This window comes from Lagenorhynchus albirostris, chromosome 18 (assembly GCF_949774975.1).
Source record: "Lagenorhynchus albirostris chromosome 18, mLagAlb1.1, whole genome shotgun sequence".
NCBI lineage: Eukaryota > Metazoa > Chordata > Mammalia > Artiodactyla > Delphinidae > Lagenorhynchus > Lagenorhynchus albirostris.
This window is the reverse complement of record NC_083112.1, coordinates 15,385,169-15,411,787: the sequence shown is the minus strand read 5'-3', so window position 1 is coordinate 15,411,787 and position 26,619 is coordinate 15,385,169. Positions and strand designations below refer to the sequence as shown.

Here is a 26,619-nt window from a genome sequence, read left to right as displayed (position 1 = left end):
TCACAAGTGTTCTAGTTTGAAAATGTGAAAATATCCTTAGTAGAGACTAATTTTATTACAAAGTTTCTTTCTAAACAGAGGATTGCAGAATGCTACTTCTCTTCACTTGTGTTCCTTTCTCATTTTTCTTGGATATGTTCTGATTCCTAGTTTTGTTGATTTTGTCTATGAGCAAATGGGACTGAGAGCAAAAGCAAACATGTTTTGCTGATTAAAGACCTCTTAATATCCGTTGGGATTTTATTAATTTTGACTTGTTTCTGAGTAATCTCACTAGAGTACTTCCTGTTGCACTGATCTGAAGGCATTTTTACCAGTACTCAATGACAGGGACACGATACCTTCTTAAAATCACACACGTCTGACTCTCCCTCCCCCAAACTACTATGTATAAAATAAGCATCAAGGATATATTGTACAGCACAGGGAAATATAGCCATTATTCTGTAATAACTTTAAATAGAATATAATCTATAAAATTATTGAATCACTATGTTGTACACCCGAAACTAATCTAATATTGTAAATCAATTGTACTTCAAAAAAAAAGCCCATATGTCTGGACTGCAGAATTATTCATGCAATTTTTCTTCTGCTACTCTCTTGGCCAGTTACTGGCCAGTAACCATTTACCAGTAAATGGCCAGTAACCATTTACCAGTAAATGGCCAGTAACCATTTACCAACTTGAATTAATGTTGGGGAGTGAGTATTGCTAAAGAGGCAATGAATTGGTTACTGTTGTAATCTGTTGGTGTCCAGACAAAAACAACATGAAAAATAAAGGGGCAACTAATGAATACAAGTAGTTCTTCAAATTACCCATGAATTTCCATTTTCTGTTTTTTCATCATGGGCCATCAGTGAAGAGTTCACTCTGCTACTTAATTAAATGATATGTCTGCATATTAACTATATATTTTCTGCAATGAGGCTGCCCAGGGCGGGGGCAAAATTTGAATAGACTGAGGAAGGCAAGCATTTCCTTCTTCTTACAAACAAAAAGTGTTAGTTTAGTTTTTTAAATGACAAATGCTTATGGTAGAGATTTGGGTGGCATTTGCAATAGTCCCTGTGTGAGAGACACTGGTGTTTCAGACTGGGGGATGGTATTAGATTTGGAGTAAGACCTGGAATCAGTGCTTGGCTTTGTCATCTAATATGCACTGGACACTTGGCAAAATACTAAACTACTTTAAATTTTAGATCTTTTATCTGTAAACTGGTAATAATGCTATCTACAATATCTATCTACTGGGTGCTAGGTGTAGTATAATAAAAACCTAAAAATAAATGTGGAGTAATATGTACACACATATTATTCAGTGTGATTTTAAAACTCTAAAGCACCATAAATAATTTTTATACTAAAAACCAAAAGTAAAGCAATAAAATTTCACTATTAGGAAAATCAGAAAATACAAACAAGCCATAAATCCTCCCATTAATAGGCATTCCTAATGTTTAATAGATGCCCTTCAAGGTTCTTTAGGCTTTTTGTTTATGGATATGGTATAATACATTGTTTTAAAAATAACCTTATTACTTAGTGACATATCATGACTATATTTCCATGCATTTATATTTGCATTTCCAACATTATATATTTTTTAATTTCAGATTTTTTATTGTTGCCTGAAGTTCTGCCTGTATTTGATTTTATTGATTTTTAAATTTGCAACATTCCTTTTGACAGCTGTATAATATTTCATGGTATAGATGTTTAAATTGTCATTCATTTAAATTGTCAGATATTTCTGGACATTTAAGCTGTGACTTCTTATAAAAAATGATGAATAACTTTGAGACCAAACCTCTGTATATTTTATTTCTTTACAATAAAAATTCTCGGAGGTGGAAATTCTGTGTCAAAAGGAACGTTTGTGAGGCTATTGATTTTGATACTTTGCACACCAAGATGCAGTGTACATTTCTTCCCCTTTCACGCTAGCCATTGCTCATCTTTTCAATGTTTGTAAATATGTTTGTTCTAATGCACATTTGACATTGTTTTTGTTTATACTTTTTTTCATAGAACTTGTATTTCATTGTTTGCAAACTACCTTTGCCCATTTAAAATCGGGGTGTTTATCACTGCCATTGGATAGAAAAGTTAAATATATCCTTTTTATATCATAGATAAGGCAAGTATTTTTTCCCAGGTTGCCTAGCTTTTCACTATATAGAAGTTTATAATCCTCATACAGTTGAATACATCTGTCCTTTTCTTTGTGATTGATGCCTTTAGTGTCAGAAAGTCTTTCTCTACCTAAGATTTTAATATATTCACCAAAATTCATCTATGCTTTGAATTTATTTTCTATATTTAAATAAAACATCTGCCCAGGATTTATTTTGTATTAAGGTATAAAATGTAGGAGTCTACTTTTCTCCCAGGTGACTACTTAGTTTCCCCAGCATCAAAGTTGCATCCCCCTCCATTGTCCTTACCCTAATTTAATGATCCTTATTGCATTTATCACCTTATAACTTACTACCTTATTTACTTATTTATTATATTTATGGTCTGCATGAGACAGAATTTAAACATCATGATGGAAGAAAATTTTGTCCATTTTTTTAACTGCCATATCTCCAGTGCCTCAAACAGTGCCATGGCACATAGTAGGCACTCAGTGAGTTTGGTTGAATGAATGAACCCATTATTGAAAACATTTATATCTTGTTCAAAGATTTTAAAATCCATCTCTATTATGTTATGAATCTTTATACACTGGGTCTTTCCAGAATCTATTTAATCATTTTTCTAGCCTTCTGATTTCAGCATGCTTTTCACACATTATGATATAATTTATAGTGAACTAAAACATTTTTTAAAAACATAAGTTCCATCCTTTTCCTCGTCCCCTTTTGTTTTTGTAGTCTCAAATGACCTGTTTTTGTTGAGTGAGTTTGTTACCAAACTGTAGATAGCTATAGTTATTTTTCTGCTTTCTTTTTTTCTCTCCCTTTAACCTTTATACTATAATAAAGTATTTAAAAACCTATCTTGGTAAAGAGTGGCAATTTTCTGGTTCTATTTATCACCTTGCTCAAAGTTTTGTGTATTTTTGTCATTTTGTTTCTGATAGAAGGGTTCGTTTCAACATCTCTTGTAAGGCAGGTCTAGTGTTGATGAACTCCAGCTTCTCTTTGTCTGGGAAACCATTTATTTCTCCTTCATATCTGAATGATACCTGTGTTATATAGAGTATTCTTGGGTGACAGTTTTTTTCTTTCAGTATTTTGAGAATGTCATTCCACTCCCTCTTGGCCTGTAGGGTTTCTGCTGAGAAATCTGCTGATAGCCTAACAGTGGGGGTTCCCTGGTAGGTTACCATCCTTTTTGCCCTGGCTGATTTTAAAATTCTTTGTCATTCACTTTTAACAATTTTAATATTATGTGTCTTGGAGAAGGTCTTTTTGCATTGAGGTAATTAGGTGTTCTCTTGGCTTAATGGACTTGTAACTCCAGTTCCTTCTCCAAGTTTGGGATGTTCTCAGCTATTGTGTCTTTAAATAAACTCTCTGCTCCCTTTTCCCTCTCTTCTCCTCCTGGGATATGCACTATCCTAATGTTGTCCTTCCTGAAAGAGTAATATAACTCTCTCAGGATTTCTTCCTTTTAAAAATCTTTTTTCTCTTTCCTCGTCTACTTGTATCATTTGTAGATTGCTATATTCCAGCTTGCTAATTCTCTCTTCCATATTGTCTGCTCTGTTTCCAGTGCTTCTAATGTGTGTTCTTCACCTCATTTATTGAGTTCTTCAGCTCCAGAGTTTCTTTTTGGTTCCTTTTTATTTATTTATTTATTTAAATTATTTTTTATTGACATATAGTTGATTTACAATGTTGTGTTAATTTCTGCTGTACAGCAAAGTGAATCAGTTATACCTATACATATATATCCACTCTATTGAGTAGAGTTCCCTGTACTACACAGTAGGTTCTTATTAGTTATCTATTTTATATATAGTAGTGTGTATATGTCAATCCCAATCTCCCAATTGTTTCTTTTTAGAGTTTCAGTCTCTCTGGTAGAATATTCTTTCTGTTCATTCATTTTTATTCCTGAGCTCATTAAACTACCTCTCTGAGTTTTCTTATATCTCATTAAGTTCATGGGCTGTGCCACTGCAGGTGGGAGAGTGGCAGTGAGGTTGTGGTCACCTCGGCGGCTGGAGGGACAGGATCCCAGGCCCCACTGTTGGTCAGTTACATGTAGCCATGGGTGCTGGTGTGGTCTGGAACCTGTAGTCATGTGTGCTGCTTCCCCTGCTGCTACTGTGTTCTCTGAAGCTGTGGGCACAGCTGCTGTGGTCAGAGGGCCAGGATTGCAGGCACTGATTCCACTGTTCCCTCGTTACATCTCTTCTAAGTGTTCCAATTCACCCGCCTTTAGATGTACAGATGTGTGGAGTCCTCTGGCAAACTGTTGTGTTGGACGGTGGCACCTTTGTTGAGTTGTGGGTTTTATTGGTTGTAGATTGAAGGGCAGAGACAAAGCTAGTTTTTCACTCTGTCATCACTGTGAATGTACCATATTTTCTTATCCATTCACCCATTCACCCATTGATGGGCATTTGGATTATTTCCAGTTTGGGCCTGTTATGAGTAATGTGGCTATGAACATTTATGTACAAGTTTTTTGTGTGGACACAGCTTTCATTTATCTTGGGTTAGTGCCAAGGAATAGGATTGCTGATACTTATGGTAAAGTGTATGTTTAATTGTGTAAGAAATAGTTTCCAAAATGGCAGTACCATTTCACATCTCTTCTTATCTTTAGGTTTTCATTTTCTTTCATCAAGTTTTGTAATTTTCAGCATACAGATCCTGCACGTATTTTGTTACTTTATAATAAAAGTATTTCATGGGTTTTGGTGCTAATATAAATGGTTCAGTTGCTTAAATTTCTACTTTTCAATCATTCATTGCTAGTATATAGAAATATAGTTGAATTTTGTATATTGACCTTTTATACAATAACTGTTAAACTCAGTAGTTCTGTTAGCTTTTTTGTAGATTCCTTGGGATTTTCTAGGTAGGCAAGCATTTCATCTACAAATAGAGTTTTATTTCTTCCTTTTCAATCTATAGGCCTTTTATTTCCATTTCTTGCTTTATTACATTGACTCCAATATAATTTTGAGTGGAAGAAATGTGAACTGACATCCTAGATTCCTAATCATTGGAAGAAAACATTCAGTCTCACCATTAAGATTGATATCAGCCATAGTTTGTTTGTTTGTTTTGGGGGGGCATAAATGCCCCTTGTCAGGTTAAGGAAGTTCCCTTTTTTCCTAGTTCACTGAAAGTTTTTATCATAAATGGATGTTAAATTTTGTTAAAAAAATTTTTTACCTCTATTGAGATTATCATATGTTTTATTTTCCTTAGTTTGTTGACATGGCGAATTACATTATTTTTAGAATGTTGAACCATCCTTGAATTCCTGGAACAAACACCAAGTGGTCATGAATTTAAAATATATATATACTGCTGGATTCAATTTATTAATGTTTTGTTAAGGATTTTTGTATCTATATTTATGAGGGATATTGGTAATTTTCTTGTCAGGTAATGTCTTTACTGGTTTTGATATCAGGGTAATGCTAATCTCCTAAAATGAGTTTGGAAGCAGTCCCTATTCTTCTGTTTTATGGAAGAGTTTGTTTAGATTTGTATCTTTCTTAAAGAATTAAGTAGAATTCTCCTGTGAAGTCACTTGGGCTTGGACTTTGTTGTTGTTGTTGGAAAGTTTTAAACTACAAGTTCAATTTCTCTACTAGATATATTACCTTTTAAGCTATTCAGCTTATCTATTTTTTCTTGAGCACATTTTAGTAGTTTGTGTCTTTCAAACAATATCTCCATTTAATCTAAGTTGTCATATGTGGCACCTTTAAAATTTCTGTAGTGATAAAATGCAATTATCTTGTATAGTACTCTTCCACTTCACTGGTTTTATTAAATCGTGGTCAGAAAATGTAGTCTGAATAATTTTTATATTTTAGAATACCATTAAAGTTTTTTTTACCTTGTAGGATAAATTTCTTTTAAAATTTCATAGAAATGCTTTAAATATGTTTTATCTACACAATAGAAAAAAATATATATATATAGTTTTTAAATAAATAAATATATATTTTAAAATGGATAGTGTTTGACCAGGGACACTCAGATCTTATCCTTGCTACCAACACCCACTCCAAAGGGAAGTATATCCCTGAGGACCAAGCTGGGCAAAGGACACTCCTAGGTACTTTGGAGGTTCCTCTCTAAGTCCCAGTAAAGAATCCTAATGAGCTAACTTAGGTTGGACTCAGATCTAAAGCCTGACTCTGCTCTCTTCAACCTGAGTTTAATCTAGGAATATAGCCTTGTCTGTTGTGGATAGTTTGGTGGTGGTGGTGGTCGGGGGGGGGACCCAGAGCCCTGGAGTGAGAGCAGGAAAACCAAAGAATCATCCCAGTGCCTTTAATGCTTTGAGTATGACCACATGCCTCCCTCCACCATCTGTGCAGAGAAATAAGTGTCCAATGGGAAAGATAGGAGCTGCCCCCAATGCAGATCCCACCCCTGTTCAGCATGGTCTTAATAGTGTCTTATAGAGTCTACCTTCTATCAGTATAAAATAAGTCTTGGTCATAGTTAATATTTTTGCTTTGAATTCAACTTTGATATTAATATTACAACTTTTAATGTTTTGAGATTTAACATTTGCATCTGATATCTTTGTCCATCTCTTTATTTTCAAACTATCATTTTAATTTAGTTTTTGTCCTTGTATACAGCATATAGTGCCTTTAGTTTTTAAACTTATCTAAAAGTATTTGTCAGTATTTGATATGAGAGTAATGTGTTTGTATTTATTATCATTTCAGGTATGTTTGGTTTTATTTGCTATCATTTTACTTTGTTTTCTGTATTAAACACTTCTTGATATTTTTTCTTTAAATTTTTTTAACATTATGCTATTAGTTGATTTGTTTTTATTCAAGTTTTAATAATATGAAAGTTATAAACCTATTTTTAGAAAACATAATTGTACCTTTGTTTCTCCATCAATATCCAGTTTAAAACTGGACTTGTACCTGGGAAGATAGGAATGCAACATGCTTTTACTTCTGTCTTCTGAGAAACCTAAATTAATGTGGGAAAACCCTGCAAATTTAAATCCATACTTTTATCGAGAATTTTGTTATTTATCCTTGCTTTTAGAATCATTTGTTTACATTTCCACGTGCTACACTAACAATGATTATTTGGACTTAGTTCTGAATTTTTATGACTTTATTTCTTGACACCTTTTCTCTATAAGGCATCTTCCTTATTCTTGCCTCCTTCATTTTTATTCCTTGCTCAGTTGGCTCAAGCACTTCTCTGAGTAGTCATTTTTAGGAAAGTTACATGGTTGCACTGGGTGTTGGGGAGTGTATGTCTGTTGCTCCCAAATATGAATAGTACTTTTTCTAAATGTATAATTACTGAGTTACAGTCCTTTCCCAGCAAACTCCACACACATTGTTTGAAGCTGCATTTATATAGCACACTCTTTTTTTTAAAAAAAACTCAATTCTATATTTACTTGGGGTAGTTTTGGGAGGCACTGAAAGTGATAGTAGAGCCTAAAGCCACCCCAAGCCATCCTTTTGTGCCCCAATGATTCTGTCGGGCATGGTTCTGTAAATTCACTTTGTCAAGTAAGTTCTGATTTGTTGTAACATTTCTTTGCTACCCAGAGATCTGATAGTCTGTCTGGGATCAGAAAGGGCTTGTATTAAGAGAATGGCAACCTCAGGGGAGGTTCACCTCTTTTGGCCAATCAGTTCCCCATCCATATCAACCTTTGCTCGCTAAGCCTGGGCAGAGGTAGTGGGTGCAGATGGAGAAGGGAGAAATTAGAGGGGGTGGGAGATCTTATAGCTCAGCTTAGCCCAACAGTATCCATCTGTGGCTCGTTCCACTTGGCAGTGCCCCAGTTCTGTTCGGCATATATCCTCCCTCTTCTCCAGTCTTGGGCACAGTCCATGAGCATTGCTTTGGGATTAAATCCCACTTGGGGTGGAATTTGGGTCACGTGTTGGAGGCTTCAGCAGGGCAAGAAATTGCTCCTCAATGACTACCTTGTCTCCAGCCATAGGGCAAAATGAGGCACAACTGCTGGCGCTGTAAAACCGTCTCCTCCTCCTACTAACAGAAGGAGCCCAGCCTCCAGTGTGTTTCCCCTTTGAAATGTATCTTACTAACATTCCTCACCTCCAAAGTGCACTTCCCACCCCAGCTGTGAGTCTCATTAATGCTTAACTGTCTTATTCATGGGGTGACTTGTTTCAAGAAATGAATATTACAAGACAAGAGCTTCCCTGAAGTCCCTTATTCTATTGCTGTAGAACAGGTCTGGCCATAGTTTGATGACTTGCCCAGGATCCCACAGCTCACTCATGGGAGAGCTGGAACACACATCTCTTCTACCATTCCCTTCTGTCTCCATGCTCTGTTGCTTTAGTTGATGACCCCAAGCTTAATCTTACCATTACGTTGGGATTAGAGCCTTACAGTGAAGGGAAAGTTTAGTGGTTTTTTTCACATATATTCTACATAGGAAAGAAAAAAAGAATCAGGTGAATTTTTTTTTTTTTTTTTTTTGCGGTACGCGGGCCTCTCACTGCTGTGGCCTCTCCCGTTGCGGAGCACAGGCTCCGGACGCGCAGGCTCAGCGGCCATGGCTCACGGGCCCAGCTGCTCCGCGGCATGTGGGATCTTCCCGGACCGGGACACGAACCCGTGTTCCCTGCATCGGCAGGCAGACTCTCAAGCACTGCGCCACCAGGGAAGCCCCAGGTGAAATTTTTACAGTTATTAGTAAAAGCATTTTGTTAGGCAACTTCTGGAGACTTTAAAAATTATAAAGGCCTTTGTTGGTTAAATTCATACTATATGTTAGGAAAAATCTGATACACTTGAAAGCTCTGAAACTTTATTTTTACTTCTTATTGCAGCAGCAAGATTAAGAGAATTGTGTACTTGATTGTATCATCCTTCACTTTCAGGTATGTGAGACTCCAGAAAAGGAGGTAATTAAGTATGTGTTACATTTAATATCAATATTTTTTAATGGCAAAGGATCTGGGAGGGAAAAAAAAGCATTTCCACTGTCAGTATGTCGCTAAATGACCTTTGTGCCCCATTTAATGCAATCTAATTTATCTTGGAATTTTAATTGAAGCTAAACATTAAGAATTGCAAAGAAATGGCATGTACGGAGTCTACTATCAACATATTAACATGTTTTTTTCTACCTGTAAAAGTAAAAATAATGAAACATGAATTTCAAAATTCTATAGTTATAAGGAAAGTGTTTTAGTAAATATTAATAAATACTAGGTGTTTATTCACCTAGAATTACTCCTTAATTCTGGAAACATTTTACTTAGATCTTTCTTCTCTACATGATAGTAAGATTTCATACTATGTTACAGATTCACACAATGTACTTGCTTCCTTTTAAATTGATATGTAATCTTATATTTGTTGATAAACTCACTGATAAGAGGCCTTACTGGTCCAAGTAGTCTTTTAAGGGCTTATGTTAGTCATGCTTTCACTTGGTTTTTATTACTAAATTCTTTAAAAATATCAAGATTAATGAGGTTTAATTTATTGAGGGAAATGGGTAGAAGACCCTTCTAAAATTCTTAAATTTTAAGAAGAGTTTACAATTGGAAACGTAATTTTAATGTAGTTTGCCTCTTCTGTCTTGGAGTGTTGGTCTGATGTGTCTTAATATAAAAGGGCATGATATCATGAAGTGGTTTAGTGGGAAATTTATGTCTCTGACAACTGCTTCTATTGGGTGAAAGCAGAGTCATTTATGTTGAGGTTCTAAGGGCAGTTCTCCCTACCACTGAACAGTTTAACCCCAAATAATGACATTTTGATATCAGATCATTGGGCTGAAGTTAGTCTACCTATAGGTGTGAAAACCACTTTATCCTTATTTGGTTTATTTATTTGTTTGTTGTAGAATATTTGGAATTTTGCTGACCTTTGTGGATGTGTCCCTCATCATTACAGACATAGTTGTCTCTGATAGCACGATGTACATTCCTGTGGAATATCGTTCAGTTTCTTTAGCTATTGCTTTATTTTTTTTCATGGATGTTTTCCTTCGAGTATTTATAGAAGGGTAAGTTTGATTAATTTTTTAAAAGCACATAGAGCTATTTTGTACTGCTATGAGAAGCATCCCAAGGAATTACCAGGTCAACCCAACTAAATGTGCCCCTCTTTATCAAAATAATTCTCCTTGAAGGCCTACTCCACAAGAGAAACAATCCAAATCCCAATTTCTATCAGACTGAGCTTTAATATTACTATTGCAACTGGCACTCTAGTCTCCAAACCATGTATTCTAGATGGTTCCTTCAACAGGTAAAGCTTAAAGGGTTTGCAAAATGGGGCCAGGCAGCTAATAAGTCTACATGCATGTTATTAAGAGGAATATGTATGTGAAGTATAAATATTGATATTTTTATTGAGTTCAATGTAAATAAAAGCTGACAGTATATTAAGTACTAGATAATAGATCATGAGCAAACCCTACCTCAGTTAAAATAAAAATTTGTGGTACTTCCCTGGTGGTCCAGTGGTTAGGACTCCATGCTTCCACTGCAGGGGGCATGGGTTCAATCCCTGGTCGGGGAACTAAGATCCTGCAAGCTGCACGGCCAAAAAATTTTTTAAAAATGAGAAATTTAAAAATAAATGAACAAAAACTTGTGTTAAGCTCTATGGGAGAGCGAGTCAGGGACTAAACTCCCCAGCCTCACTTCATCAGAGCATTTTGGAACATGCTTGTCTCCTTTCTGGCTGAATCTCTGTCCTCGTGCCTCTGAGCTGAGGACAGTTGCCCACTCCCAGGTTACTCAGAGCCTAAAGGGGCTATGCCAGGATTAGAAGATGATTTCCCTGGAGCCCCAGTGCCAATGGCTGAAGGAGCTAGTGTTGAGGAGGTGCCAGGGCTGAAAGTTCAGCTTTGCACAGAGGAGGCCACACCAGCTCACTGGAATTCCACTGTGGGTGCAAAGCCAGGTGATGAGTTTGCAGGCCAAAGTAGTGGACCCATCTTCCTCTCACAAGCTCCTTTCATGCACATCTTACAGCCCGTTTCTCTAGGGCTGTGACATGTTCAGCTTCCATTGTGCGATAGCATTGCTCACCATCCCATCTCTCTCTCCCACCTGTGTGAAGGCAATGCTTGTCTCTTGTTCAATGGTTTGGTTATATCTCTTACTATACTATGGTTATACTTGCCACATTGATGTTCTTGTCCTATATAAGTATAAAATGAGTATGAATATGTTTTTCCTTAATCTAGTCTAGTAAATGCACTTTAAATCATTCATCAAGGGCTTCCCTGGTGGCGCAGTGGTTGAGAATCTGCCTGCTAATGCAGGGGACACGGGTTCGTGCCCTGGTCTGGGAAGATCCCACACGCCGCGGAGCAACTAGCCCCATGAGCCACAACTACTGAGCCTGCGCATCTGGAGCCTGTGCTCTGCAACAAGAGAGGCCACGACAGTGAGCGGCCCGCGCACTGCGATGAAGAGTGGCCCCCGCTCGCCACAACTGGAGAAAGCCCTCGCACAGAAACGAAGACCCAACACAGCCAAAAATAAATAAAAAAATAAATAAATAAATCATTCATCAAAGCTGAATTCCTTTTTTTAAAAAATATTTATTTTGGCTGCGCTGGTTCTTAGTTGCAGCATGTGGACTCTTAGTGGCGGCATGCACGTGGGATCTAGTTCCCTGACCAGGGATCTAACCCGGGCTCCCTGCGTCGGGAGCGCAGTCATACCCACTGGACCACCAGGGAAATCCCAAACCAGAAATCTTAAGGGGGATGAGTCAAATAATTTGTGCTTTTAAAATATCCCTACCTCTTCTTTGGGGAAGCATAAACTTATATATATATTTTTTTTGTTACAGGATACGACGGTATTTTTCTGATATATTTAACTCCTTAGATGCTGCCATTATTGTGGTGACTCTACTGGTCAATATTGCTTGTATTTTCTATGACTTTAAGGTTCTTAAAGATTTCCCCAAGTAAGAAACATATGCTTCCCTTCTCTTAAAGTTTTTCTTTCTTAAAAAATATTTTCTGTGGCTTTCATTTTGTGTAATCTTTTTAACTCTGAATGTGCTAATTCTGTGCTAAATGAGCTGCTTGAAAATGAAACGTTGAGATAAATTTCCACATATCTGGAAACTAAAGGATGGTGGTGTTTAGGGACCAGTGAAGGGTGTCCACACTGAGTACCTTTAGTTGAATGAAGAAGATGATGCCCCCAAAGAAGAAACTGGGGACTTGCCTCTTGTCCTAACTTGAACTTCTCTACATTTTGAAATTCCCACTAAATTCCCACTTGCGCTTCAACCACAAATTTCTTACACGTGAAATTCCTGGGTTTTTCCTATAACCAAGAGAGTACTGGTTTGAGCTGATGAAAAATGTGAGTGCCTCCAATGATGATTCTCTAAAAAGGAACAAATGGAAGAGAAAAAACGAGGTGACATGGGTAGAAACACAGAGGTACAATTTTTACAGTATAGTTAACATGATAGCTGAGGCAAGGTTAGAACCATTAGGGATCAAACAAAAATGTGTATGAGAGACCGATGGCTTTTTTCTTTCTCCTCCTCTTTCTACTGTGGCAGTGAGAAGAAAAAGAGCAAAAGTGTTCTAGGATGTAGCTGTTGGGTGGCTCACTAGGCCTATTCCTTAGTCAGATAGCTTGCCACTTCCTGCACTCCAGCTTCTCAGGACTTTCCCTCAGGTCCCAACAAAACTTGATGTGACAAGCTTTCGGAGTTTTTGAAAATAACCAAAACCAGTATGGTCTTCAGACAGGCAATCTCAGCATCACCGAAGAGCTTGTCAGAAATACAAGAAGAAAAACACCTCAGGGCCCACTCTAGACCTACTGAATCAGTATGCACACTCAAGCTAGAGAAGCGCTAGCCCAAACCATCAGTTCTTTGCCAGCGTGTTTCTTCCTGATGGTAGGAGACACACTTGGGAAGTAACTCATCTGCTACCTGCCTGATGTGTGTTCACAGCTCTAGTGAACCCCTGTTACTCATGGGAGTAACAGAGGGGAATAAGAATTCTGTTTTGATGGGAAAAAGATTGAAAAATGCTTGTCCTAAACCACAGAAGTTAAACCCACAAATTCTGAGAGTCTACCGTATGACTTCTTCTTTAAATCAGAGTTTCTCAACACCAGCACTACTGATATTTTGGACAGATACATTTTTAGTAAGGGAGCTGTCCTGTGCATCGGTACTGAACAGCATCCCTGGCCTCTACCCACTAGATGCAAGTAGCAGCCCCTCGCAGGCAGTTGTGACAACGAAACATGTCTCTGGACATTGCCAAATATGCCCGGGGTGGGCGGGAGGCTTGGGCCAGGGGGTCGTGTGCAAAATTGCCCCTGGTTAAGAGCCACTGCTCTAAACTTAGTCCATACTGACAAAATCCTCTGTTTCTAAAGCAAAAATGAATCTTTTATTGTTAGGTCGACAATTATTTTACGACCTCTACGACTTATCACTCTAATAAGAGTTTTTCATCTGGCTCATCAAAAAAGACATCTTGAAATGCTGACCAGGAGGATGGTAAGTGGGCAAAATATGTTTATGATTCAGAAAAAATGTTTGTGCTTCAGGAAATACTGGCAAGGGTTGTAGATATCTATATATTGTTCTTTTTTTATGTTGAGTTATGTTTTACAAATGAATGATTGTTTTAAACCCTCAGGTTTCAGGAAACAAACGGCGATACAAGAAGGATGGATTTGAGTTAGACCTCACTTACATTACTGGTTTGTGAAGTTTTCATATATTAACATCACATTTTTCTTGTGTGTGAGTAATTATATGCTAATTTTGTTCTTTCCCTGTCTGAGGCATGTTTTTTCAAAGCATTTTTTATCCACGAAGACATATGCCCCTATGATAGTGGGACATATTTGGAGTTTAACCCTGAAAATGGAAAAATCTTAATTTTCATCTCAATTCAGGGCTACTTGCTTATAGTATAGGAAGTTGAATGGATTTTCAGCTGACTCCATTTGTTTGGTTTAGAATTTATTGAATTCTAGTAGTTATCCTCGGTCCCAAGGATTTCGGAGAGGCCTGTTCTCTTCCTAGAACGCTGAAGTCATTGCTTTGTAGGTCTGGGTTTCTGAGGGGAACACTGGAAAGCATCCTAGGAGTTCCCAACATTGCTGGAGCCCAGATCTCTTTTTTCTTTGGTGTTTAAAAAAGAAATCAATTCCCACCACAGGGGGCCCTCCAGACAAAAGTCAACGCAAATCTGTTGCATAAGGTTGGAACCAGTTGAGACTTGGGAATACTGAATGTAGTGGTCAAAATAGTGGATACTTTAATATCCAGTATTGGATATTAAAGTTGATTATCCTGAGGGTTAGTTAGCTTTTTTCCTGTCATTCTCAATCCTGACAGTTCTTTTCTGTGAAAGCAGTCTGATTATATGTAAGTGGAGCTCTCATATATTGTTTCACATCTATAACATTTGTTAATAGTGACTGTTTTGACTTCCAGAGCGTATTATTGCCATGTCATTCCCATCTTCTGGAAAGCAGTCTTTCTATAGGAATCCCATTAAGGTAAGAGTTTTTATCTAACAAATGCTCACATTTCTCAGTAAGCATAGACTGTGGAATTGTGAGATAATGTGGGCCCAGAGATGACAGTGTTCTCCTAAAAATTTACTCTTTCAGGTAAAAAATTATCATGGATTGCTATCAATTAGCTTTTGCTCTGTGATGAATCATCCGCAAACTTAAATGACTTATAACAGCAAACATTTACTTTGCTCGTGATAATGTGGTTTGTGAATTTGAGTTGGGCTTAACTGATCAGGGACACGCTTAACTAATTTCAGCAGAGCTAACTCATGCATCTGTGGGCAGCCACTGGGCATCTGAGGGTTGGCTAGTCTAAAATGGCATTGCTGGCTGGCTCCAAGTGATGTCTCATTCTGTAACAGGCTGGCTCAGGCTTGTTCACATAAGGCAGTGGCAAGGACCTCACTAGCATCAAGCATAAGAATGCAGAGGCCCTGGCTCTCAACTAGTATAATGTGGCTTCTACCTTATCCTATTGGACAAGCAAACTACAAACCCGGTTCAGATTCAAGCAGACGACAGGTGCCGTCTCTGGAAGGCAGGAATTGTGGTGAATCGTGGCTGTTCTTCATGATCTGTCATAGGGAAGAAGATTGAGAATTCTTTAACTAAAATGTGTATTCTTAGATTGAGATCCTAAATTACAGTGGATACATACTGCTTTAGGTCCCGTAGATTAAATAAAGTTCAAACATCAAGTGATGCTTACTATGAAATGCCAGTTAAAAGTTGTTTAAGAAGTTTGTTTAAGAAGTTTAAGAAGTTTGTTTAAGAAGTTTGCATATGTGTGTGGTGTGTGTATACATTAGTGCAATTTACAGCATTCTATCTCAATAAAACTGTAATTATGTATATATATGTCTATATATAACTATGTGTATATATAATTATACTTTGAGGCATGTAAATTGTGCTAATCTCATGTATATCTTGATAAAATTATATATAGGTATATATACAGCCAACACTCCTATCAAAATATAGAACATTTCTTGCTCTTTTTCAGTCAATACCGCAACACACTGGAGGTAATTACTATTCTCATTTGTGTCACAACAGATTAGTTCTACTTTTTCTTGAATTTCACATAAATGGAATCATAGACTACATCTTCTGTGACCAGCTTTTTATGCTTAAAATGAATTCTGTGGGATTTATCCAATATTGTTGGGTGTACAGTAGTTCTTTCTAAATAGTATAAAATAATATTTATTGCTTCTAGAATACTGATTGAAAGCTCAAGCATTCAGTTTACTTACAGAAATTATACAATTATACATTGCTTCACAAAGGCAGCAAACACATTACACTCTAAAAAGTCTATTTTACAGAAAATTAAAAATTCTAAATATCAGAAGGTACATCTGAAGAAACAAGTATAAATTTGGCAGCCAGTAATTTTGACAGGAAGTTGTACGGCTTGCATGGCTTTAATCTGTGAATATGACCTTCAGTCATTTAGCTCAAGTTCATCATTAATTTAGTTTTCCAGTGTAATTGTGTTTCATACCATTGACATTTGCATACTCTAGAATATGTTAGAAAGAAATGTGTAGTATTCACAAATGTTCAGAAAAGCAAGCAAAAGTTCTGTGAATCTGCCCAGTTCTTCTGAGACGGTCTCACATCAACTTCATAAGCATATTCAATCCTACAAAATAGTAAGCTAATGTTTTAACACAATTTCCAAGATAAAGCACATTTTCTCACAAATAGTGAAGTCTTTTTCTCAAGCACCACAAAAGTATACAAAAGAATTTTAGTTTGAACAGATCTCTCAGAACGTGTTTAACCTGATATTTCAACAGACTTAAAGTTTCCATGGTTTCACAAGGACCAGATTTTTAATTAGAGGAGAAAGGAACGGCCTTGAAAGATGTGGACTCAATCATTACCAATAGAAAAAGTATCCAATGCATATCTTATAGAGACAGAAAAATAGAACATTTCCCCTCTCAGAATAATGTGTATATAATTATATGTAATAAATATTATATATACTATACTATATAGCATATATAAGATAATGTATAGTTGTACATGTAATTATATAATATATAATACATTTCCCTCTTAAAATAGTGTATATTTAAATAAGATGTATATTATAGTATATATTAAATATATATTAATATATAATGTATAATATATAAAATTAGTATATAGTAAATGTAATATATATTGTATGTTGTATATAATTATATGTTATATATTACTGCATATAAATTTTATATAGTATAACTATTCTATTTATAAACATATATTACATATATATCTTATCTCTTATAGAAACAGAAAAATATAACATTTCCCCCTTAGAATAATACATGTATACTTATATATAATATATATTATACAGAATAATATATAATTACATGTATAAATTATATATTATATGTATATGTCTTATATAACATGTAAATATATTATTCCATTTATAAATATATAATATAAACTTATCTCTTATAGAAACAGAAAAATATAACATTTCCCCTTTATAATAATATATTTATATATAGTATATTATGTTATATAATTATATAATATATAAATTATATAACTATATTACATATCATATAATTATATAACAATATATAAGTATGCATATATTATGAACATATTAACATCATAAATATATAATACTATAAGTATATAGATATATAACTTATATAAATTTATAATTTATATATTATATAATTTATATTTTGTATGAATGATATGTAAATTAAAATTTATATATCATTTATGCAATATATAATTCTGTTATATATATTATTTGTATATAATGTTATATGTTATATTTATTTTATATATGTATTATATTACATATGTTATATAACATATATAACATATTATAAAATATGTTACACATAAATATACATATATTATTCTAAGGGAGCAAATTTTTAATTTTTCTGTTTCTGTAAAAGATGAACATATATGTAATTTATAAATATAAATAATATAACTACCATGAAACCCTTTAATTCATATGGTAAATGTTGAAACTATGACCAAAATATGAAAACTACCAGAGCTGTTAGAAAAAGACTAGAAGCCTTTTCACATATGTATAATCTAAGCATGACACTCTCCAAAAAAAAAAAATTGTAATTATTACCTTCCAGTTTGAAAACTTTAATTCTAAATTTAAAAACAAATCTACACACAAGCCACTGATTTAACCAGATCCTCCCCCGCCCCCCCAAAAAAGTGTTTAGTAAGCAGGACCCGGAAGAGCTGATACTCACAGTTCCTACAAGAACAACTCTTTCAGGGTTTATCCCATGAAGTACTTTATTTTAAAACCTTCTACTTGTGCAAAACTAAAGGTCCATTTGATTACACAGAAATTTCATACAGTGTAAGACTAGAATTGAGTGTGAAATACTGCATGTAACTATTTCTAAATAGTCTTGTTCTATTGGTTCATCAGTGACTTCTGTGGCTTTATAGTCATTTTCTGTGTAAGATTCTGAGAGAATCTCTCCAGTTCTACTGGAATTGGAGCCTCCTAATTCTTCTGTTTCATGGCAGTTGGAATCCTACTTGCAGGGCCTCTGTTTTCACTGTCTTTGGAATGTAAATCTGTCTCATCCTGAGACAGATGAGATTCCTCTATTTGATTATTTTCCACAGAATTCTCTTCATTTATAGTTAAGGCATCATCAGATTCTTTCTCTTGAATTTTTTTTTCTGGAATCATTTCTGTTGTTAAAGACACTCGTCCTCTTCATCCTCTTCTCTTCCTCTTTATTCTTAGATGAAACTGGTTCTTCTGTTTCTTCTGACATAACTGAAGAAGTGTGACTAGAAGTTGTTTGGTCATCTCTGACTTCACCTTCTTTGTCAAACTTGAGTTTTTTAACCTCATGTCCCTCAGCTCCCAGACCATATTCATTTGGATGTTTATTTTCTATACGGCTGACTGAGGAACTCCTGATCCAGATGTCAGAGTCATTGTGAATTTTGTCCTCGTCATGCTGTAAGTTTGTAAAGACTCTTTGCTCACTGTGCGCTGAAGCAAACCATTCCTTCCTTCTGTCCTCCCTCCCTCCCTCCTTCCCTTCCTTCCTTCCTGTTCTCTCCCTTCCTCCCTCCCCACCCCATTCTCTCTCTCTCTTTGTTTTTGTATAAGTTGCAGGAGTACAGCATTAAAATTCAACATCTGTATACACTACAAAGTGATCACCAGCACAAGTCTAGCTGCCGTCTGTCACCATACAGTTGAGCCTCTACCTATTTCAGCCACACCCCAAACCCCTTCCCCTCTGGTAACCAGTAATCTGTTCTCTGTATCTATGTTTGGTTTTGTTCACTTTTGTTTGTTCATTTGTTTTATTTTTTTAGATTTCACATATGAGTGAAATTGTACGGTGTTTGTCTTTCTCTTCCTGACAATTTCATTTAGCAAATACTTTCAAGGTCCATCCATGTTGTTGCAAATGGCAGGACTTCATTCTTTTATGGTTGAGTTGTATTCGTTGTGTGTGTGTGTGTGTGTGTGTGTGTGTGCATGCACACGCACACGTATTTATCACATCTTTATTCATTCATCAGTGGACATTTGGGTTGTTTCCATATCTTGGCTGTTGTCAATAATGCTGCAGTGAATATAGGGGTGCAGATATCTTTTGGAATTATAGTGGTTTTTTGTGTTCTTTGGCTAAATACCCAGAAGTGGAATAGCTGGGATCATATGGCATTTCTAGTCTTAATTTGGGGGGTAATCTCCGTGCTGTTTTCCATAGTGGCTGCTCCAATTTACAGTCCCACCAACAGTGTTTGAGGGTTCCCTTTTCTCCACATCCTCTCCAACATTTGTTATTTCTTACCTTTTTGATAATAGCCATTCTAATAAGCGTGAAGTGATACCTTATTGTGGTTTTGATGTGCATTTTTCCCTAATGATTAGTGATGCTGAACATCTTTTCTTGTGCCCATTGGCCATCTGTATATCTTCTTTGGAAAGTTGTCTATCCGGGTCCTCTACCCATTTTTTAATTGGGTGGTTTTTTTGTTTTTAAGTTGTATAGTTCATATATTTTGGGTATTAACCCCTTATTGGATATATAAATTGCAAATATTTTTGCCCATTCACTAGGTTGCCTTTTCGTTTTGATCATGGTTTTCACCACCGTGCAGAAGCTTTTCAGTTTGACGTAGTCCCATTTGTTTACATTGGCTTTTGTTTCCCTTGCCTTTGGAGTCAGATCCACAAAAACATCGCTGAGAGCAATGTCAGTGAAGTTACCAGCTATGTTTTCTTCTAGGAGTTTTATGTTTTCACATCTTACATTCAAGTCTTTAATCCTTTTTGAGTTAATTTTTGTGTATGGAGTGACATAGTGGTATAGGTTCATTCTTTTGCATGTGGCTGTCCAGTTTTCCCAACACCATATATTAAAGAGACTATCCTTTCTGTATGTTCTTTGCTCCTTTATCATAAATTAATTATCCATATATGTGTGGGTTTTTTTCTGGGCCCTCAGTTCTGTTCCGTTGATCTATGTGTTTGTTTTCGTGCCAGTACCCTACCGTTCTGATGACTTCAGCTTTGTATCAATAGTATAGTTTAAAATCAGGGAGTGTGATAACTCCAGCTTTGTTTTTCTTTCTGAAGATGGGCTATTCAGGATCTTTTGTGGTTCCATACAAATTTTAGAACAAATTACAGTTTTCTTAAAGCTTGTTAACCACCTACTAACTTCCTTCTCTGGTAGCTTTAAACAATGTGTATTTACAGTAGAGGCTAATCAGAGTAGTCATCACAACTTTTGTGGGCTATTTGAAAACCATCAGTGGGTTAGATATGACTTGGAATGTATGTACCTTTTTATTCCCTGAATCTCCCATAAAAGGTGCTAAGTGACGGACCAGTGAATAGAAGGGTGATAATCATTTGAGGTTAGTCCTAGGAAAAGGCTTATGTTGGTGCCATGTGGAATATGTAAGGTACGTGTCCGTCTTTTTTAGGAAGTTGTACGGTTCCTGGATACCAAGCATCAAAACCACTACCGAGTCTACAATCTATGCAGTATGTACATGACTTGATATTTTGCTATTATAGATAGAAAACAGGTCACTCACTGCATGTAAGAAGGTGATTCAGTTTTTACATTTCATTTAATCATAGGTATTTGGTGGTGGTGGGAAGTGAGTTTTTAAAAGTCTCCATCTTGTGCTGGCTCTATTTGGTAGGAAAAGAAAGTGCAACAGCACACAATGCCCCGTGAGGTAGGCAGGAGACTGGGGGCAGAGCTATTTTAGGAGACTCAAGTCTAGTGGTAGTAGGTTTTGGAAAATATTTGTTTTTTCCTGCCAGCTTGTGTTTTGAAGACAATTCAACAAATGCATGCTCTAACCCACTAGGAATGAGGAGTGAGGAGACCAGGGCCCTGCATGGGAAGAAACCCCCAAACCCTATAGCAAACAAATTATAGCCCAGCTGACCCTCTTCCTGTATATTAAATGGACATTTTCAGGAGGCAAGTATTTTGGTTGGCCACATTGGCTTCTGCTCTGTGTAACCTTCTGATAATGTAGTGAGTAGCCTGCTAGAAAAGTACAAGTAAGTCCTATTAAACCAAAATAATTTGGGCTTATGTTACTCAAGATGGACAAAGCACTACTCTACTTTTATTTTTATTATTATTTTTTTTTGCGGTACACAGGCCTCTCACTGTTGTGGCCTCTCCCGTTTCGGAGCCCAGGCTCCGGACGTGCAGGCTCAGCGGCCATGGCTCACGGGCCCAGCCACTCCGCGGCATGTGGGATCTTTCCGGACCGGGGCACGAACCCGTGCCCCCTGCATCGGCAGGCAGACTCTCAACCGCTGCGCCACGAGGGAAGCCCCTACTTTTATTTTTGAGACCCTTACGTTTCTTTTAGAGCAGCAGGAGCCAGACAGAAAGCTCCTTTTAAAGGTAGAGGAGGAATTTCAAATAGAAAAGTATAACTTATTTATACCTTGACCATTTACTGTGTTTATTAGGGTTAGAGAGATGACCCGTGCATCATTTATTTCAGGTGAAAGAGCTTATGATGCTAAGTACTTCCATGATAGGGTCCGTCGATACATGATTGACGATCACAATGTCCCCTCTTTGAGGTAAGTTTGATGCCAAGCTGGCTGTCATAAGGGGGCTAAATACAAAGGGCTTGATTTTTTTGGGAAGTATTTTCATTCAACTAAAAATCTTTCACTTGGAATCAGTGAGATGGTGGCGTTCTCCAAGGAAGTAAAAGAGTGGCTGGCTCAAGATGAGGAAAACATCACAGTGATTCACTGTAAGGGGGGCAAAGGTAAAAAACATTTTTCTTTTTCTTTCTCTTCTTCTAAAGAAATTTGAAAAATATATTAAAGTACACCAACAAGATACGTTCTGCTATTAACCGGTATTAATCATTGTTAACATTTTTTACTATTAGCTTCAAGACTAAAGGAAGGGGAAGGAAAGAGGGAGGAAGCGGGGAGGAAAGGAAGAAAGAGTAAAGAAGAGAAGAAAGCAGGAATAGAAGAACTGAGGAAGGTTAAGTGTGTTTTCCCTTGTTTATTGACTATTTGGGTTTCTTCATTTTTGATTTGCCAAAATATCTGTCAAAATACAAACACTGTTTAACTTTAGAAACCATCAGAGCACTTTTCATTTTATTTAAGGTTGTTCTTAAACTTTGTGAGGACCTTTTAAAGTTAAGAGTGTCGACAGCAATGCCATTTCAAAGACCAAAAATTATACTGGAATTTTTATAGTGTAATGATACATAGAAGTTGATTTTGGTGGGGGGAAAATGGGGGTGGGGGGAAAGCCAGTTGTGAATTCAACCAATTTAACTTGAGTCAGATTTTCTCTCATTCAGATTTAGGCTTTTAATAATCATCTAGGCATATTTCACAATTTTTGACAAATAAGGAATTATGGTTTCGTTGGGCTGTGAAACAGTTTTTTATATTAAATTCCAGGAAGACACACTTTAAAACTGCCTTCTGTAATTGAGTAGAATAAAGTTTTAGTCTTATTTGAAAAGTAGTTTCAAGCTCATGAGTTAGTAGGCAAGTTCTATCTTTAGTTCCACAGGTCGAAATATTCTGTATGTACGGCAATTTACAATATTGTGCCTAAATGAAGAATACAGAGGTTGAACCACATGGAATTGCCTTTCTTTGGGCCATCTTTTACTTTAAAAAAAGGCCATTTAATATGGCTCAACCAAAATATTATAATCTAAGAGTTGGCTTTAGTCTTCTTTTAATCAGGTTAATTCCCTGCTTAAAGGAAAACCTTCATTTCAAATTTAATTATTTTTCCTGAGGGCAGACTTACATTATTCTGTGTTCATGTGTGTTTCATTGCTTTTCCTTTAGGATTGTTTGGAAGGCTAGTATTCAGTTGGTCTGTACCAGAGCAGCTCCTTTTTTCAAGTTTTCATTCATCTTGGTTTTGCTTCTTTTTGTTGGTTGATGCCTGCACATTACCAGTAATATCATGATAGCCCAAATATTTTGTTATTGATTTATAGGACTTCTTTAAATAATCTGGGTGCTAATTTTTTGTTAGCAGTTTGTATTGCAAATATCTTCTTCCACTGTGTTGCCTTTTAAATTTGATTATGATTTATTTTGTCATATAGAGGTTTTTAATTTTTAATGTGTGAAGTTTATCAATCTTGTGTGTGTGTGGTTCGTGCATTTTGGTCACGTTTAAGAAATCCACCCACACGCTGAGGTGGTGAAGATATTCTCCTTATAAAATAGTAAAGTTTCGCTTTTTACATTTAGGTCTTTAATCTAATTGGAATTTGGGGAGGGAGATTTTTTTCCCACATGGATAGACAGTTGTCCTAAAACCATCTATTACATGCTCATGTAGTCCCCATCAACTTGTAGTCCCTTCTCAGTCATACACCAAGTTTCCATATGTATTTGGGACTGTCTGAATTTTCTATACCACACTATTATAATTTTTATATATTTCTGGTTGCATTGCATTGTGGTCAGAGAACATATGCATTTTTTTTAGTTCTTTGAGATGTATCTAGACTTGCTTTATCGCCCAGAATTTGGTCAATTTTATCAAATGTTTTCTGTGCACTTGAAAATAAAGTGTGTTATGCATTGTCCTGAACAGTGTTCTACATGTGCCCCTTAGGTTGTTTGTTAATTGTTTTATTCAAATCTTCTGTATCCTTACTGATATTTTACTTTGGTTTGCTTGAATTCTTTGCAGCATAATTCCTTCCTCCCACCACCACCATTTGCTTGGAAGTCATATACTCTTTTTATATTCCTTAGTAATTTCTCTAAAGATTTCAACTGACATCCCTTATTTAGCTATCAGTTTTTGCTTCTTTCTTAGTGTTGACCTTGTATCTTCCTGAACTCTTTCATTAGTTTTAGGGGTTAGCCTATAGATTTACTTGGACTTTTCTAGTCTGCAAATAATGAGAGTTTGTTTCTTCTGTTTCTATCCCTATACATTTTGTTTTTCTTATCTTACAATACTGGCTAAGCCATGTAGTAAATAGAAGCAGTGAATAGTGGATAGTTTGTTTAGTTCCTGGCTTTAAGAGGAATGTTATCATCATTTCATCATTAATATGATATACCTGGTAGGTATTTTGGTAGATTTCCTTTCACCATAGTTAAAAACTTAAAACCTTTGTCCAATAGCAAAAGTTCAGTGAATGAATATATGTTTATGTTTTAAGTTAAAATACTGAAGACAAGTGTAAATCATTTTAATGATTCCTTGCATACCTGACTTGACTGGATGAGAGGGCATCTACTTTGTGGTTGTGCTTATCCATAGCCACTGGGACATGAATCTGCAAGTTTTTTTTCGAATGGGAATATATAAGGGCTGTAAAGACTCAGAGGTGTCCTCCAGAATTGAAATGTGAACCATCCATGCTAGAGAGCTAGAGCGCTACATTGTTAATGGTCAGTAGCCTCCTTTAGCAAGAAGCTTTTCCTTATCAGAGCACAGGGTGGTACAAAGTCCTCTTTGGAAGTACTTGGCTTAGAATATTGTTTTTCAAACTATGGGTTGCAAAATAAATTCAGTGGTCCATTTTCTTAAAAGGATAGAATAGAAAATAGGGTGCATCTTAAGATAAAAGGATAAGTTTGGAATTACATAAAATAAAGTTCAGCATATACTGGCTAAGACAAAACTACAGATCATTGTAGAAAGAATAGATGCAATGTACTTTTTAACTCACATTTTATGTGGCAGGGCAAAAATATAAATTAGAAAAAAACATGAGACTTTAGGATAAAATGACATGAAATCAAGGATTTGCTTTAACGTGCTGGTGGGGGGGCTGGGGTGCGTGTAGAGACGGGGAGGGAAAGAAGGATGAGGGAAGAAAAGGAAGAAACAAGTATAACAATTAATATGATGATTACCGAATCTGGGGAACAGGTATATGGGGGCTCATTATTCTGTTCTTTCTACTTTAATATATGTCTTATAACACACAAAAAACTCTAAAATGGAAGGAATAATAGATATGGCAAATGCTAGGTGGTGTTTTGGGTTCTGTCCACGTTTTATCTTTTATAGTTTCTTTTATTTACATTAGTAGGAAAACAGGGTGTGTAATTAGCTCTTAATTGGTAGGTATCTCTTTAGCTTTAGAGTCCTGGAGCAGAGCTCATTGCCTCTGCCTGTTACTGCAGTCTCCAGGGGTCATGAGTCAAGAACAACATACACGTGCACATCATTAGCACAGAATTAGCACAGAACTCCAGGTAGAACCTCAGAGCAAGCAGTGTAAGGGCTTTGTCTATCTCTGAATTGAAATATTTTGAACCAGCACTTTCAGAGTGGAAGAAAATCAATCCAAAATGAACTCTAAATACTTCTGAGAGTAGTTTTATACCAAGTGCTGCCATGGGCAATGGTTCATGAACTAACTTCTTTTCTAGGAAGAACTGGAACTATGATCTGTGCCTACCTTCTTGCCAGTGAAATATTTGCAACCGCAGAGGTATGAAAGCTGCTCCTGCCAATGCTGTCTTAGGCTGATTGAATTTGCTAGCTCTGAAGCCTCGCTGGTGGGATGTTAACATGATCCCTGAGTCATGGTAATTAATGGAGTTGTAATTGGAGAGGTGATTATTAGAAAGCCTGGTTTGGATACTTTCTCATTTAACTGGCACTAGTTAGTAACTGACCTCAGGGCCTCTTTCTTTGGGACGGGATGAGGGTGAGGTCAATGAGACGCTCACCTTGGACACAAAATTTAAGGGAATGCCAGAAATCTCAGTAATTAAGATAAATAATATTCCAGTGCAGCATTCAAAAAACCTAAGTTAATGCCAAAACATCCATTGTGGATACAATAGGAATATTTTAAATAAAGACAGGACACAACAGAGTCCAGATTAATGTGAAATGAGTAAGGTCAAGTTGTGAAAGTGCAAGAAAACCTCAGCGATACAGAAGCTTGACTTGCCTCCCTGAGACCCATAATCCCACCAGCTCCAGGCCTTCCTCCTTTCTCACGAGAAGAAGAAGAAGATGGGTTGGGAAGTTTTCTAAAGGACCTTGAACATCCTTGCAAGTGCTAGGTAGGTAAAAGGCATCGTTTTCCAACTCAGGACAAAGTCTCTCCTGGATGTTATATCTTTGCACAGTCAACATCTGTGGGGCCTGTGCCCTCTGGAAATTTCTGAGAAGACAGGATGGGCTGTTGCTATGTCTTAAAGCAGGGTTCCCACTCTTTTTCTGCCATGATCTTGCTAAAACGTCACCTCTTACAGGGCACGCTCCCAGCAGCTCTGCTTCTCGCTCAGCCTGCAGCCCAGATAAGAGAAGCTGGGGGTTCTGATCTGGGCCCAGCACCCTGATTCCACCGTCGTCTTTATTTCAAATTTGAGGCACACAGGTCA

General features: G+C 36.4%; 2 protein-coding genes and 1 pseudogene across 4 annotated transcripts in view; 1 reads left to right on the top strand and 2 right to left on the bottom strand.

Moving 5' to 3' along the window:
* The window catches only part of SLC25A15 (solute carrier family 25 member 15), a 109,456-nt gene that overhangs the window by 13,392 nt on the left and 69,445 nt on the right, over positions 1–26,619 (bottom strand). The window contains exon 9 of one of the 2 annotated variants that reach the window (XM_060128765.1): positions 16,011–16,374. The exons of the other annotated variant lie outside the window; for it this stretch is intronic. The gene's annotated coding sequence lies outside the window, so the exon portion shown is untranslated. Of the gene's footprint in view, positions 1–16,010; positions 16,375–26,619 lie in introns of those variants that run through there. 2 annotated transcript variants of the gene reach the window in all.
* TPTE2 (transmembrane phosphoinositide 3-phosphatase and tensin homolog 2) overlaps positions 1–26,619 on the top strand; it is a 59,232-nt gene that overhangs the window by 4,388 nt on the left and 28,225 nt on the right. The window contains exons 5-14 of one of the 2 annotated variants that reach the window (XM_060128762.1): positions 9,006–9,056; positions 10,031–10,192; positions 11,998–12,117; positions 13,590–13,689; positions 13,832–13,895; positions 14,638–14,702; positions 20,700–20,760; positions 21,753–21,834; positions 21,940–22,028; positions 25,654–25,715. In XM_060128762.1, coding sequence (XP_059984745.1) covers positions 9,006–9,056; positions 10,031–10,192; positions 11,998–12,117; positions 13,590–13,689; positions 13,832–13,895; positions 14,638–14,702; positions 20,700–20,760; positions 21,753–21,834; positions 21,940–22,028; positions 25,654–25,715 — 856 coding nt within the window. Of the gene's footprint in view, positions 1–9,005; positions 9,057–10,030; positions 10,193–11,997; positions 12,118–13,589; positions 13,690–13,831; positions 13,896–14,637; positions 14,703–20,699; positions 20,761–21,752; positions 21,835–21,939; positions 22,029–22,197; positions 22,256–25,653; positions 25,716–26,619 lie in introns of those variants that run through there. The other variant, XM_060128763.1, reaches the window with a different exon arrangement.
* LOC132508970 (serine/threonine-protein phosphatase 4 regulatory subunit 2-like) lies at positions 18,050–19,849 on the bottom strand (annotated as a pseudogene).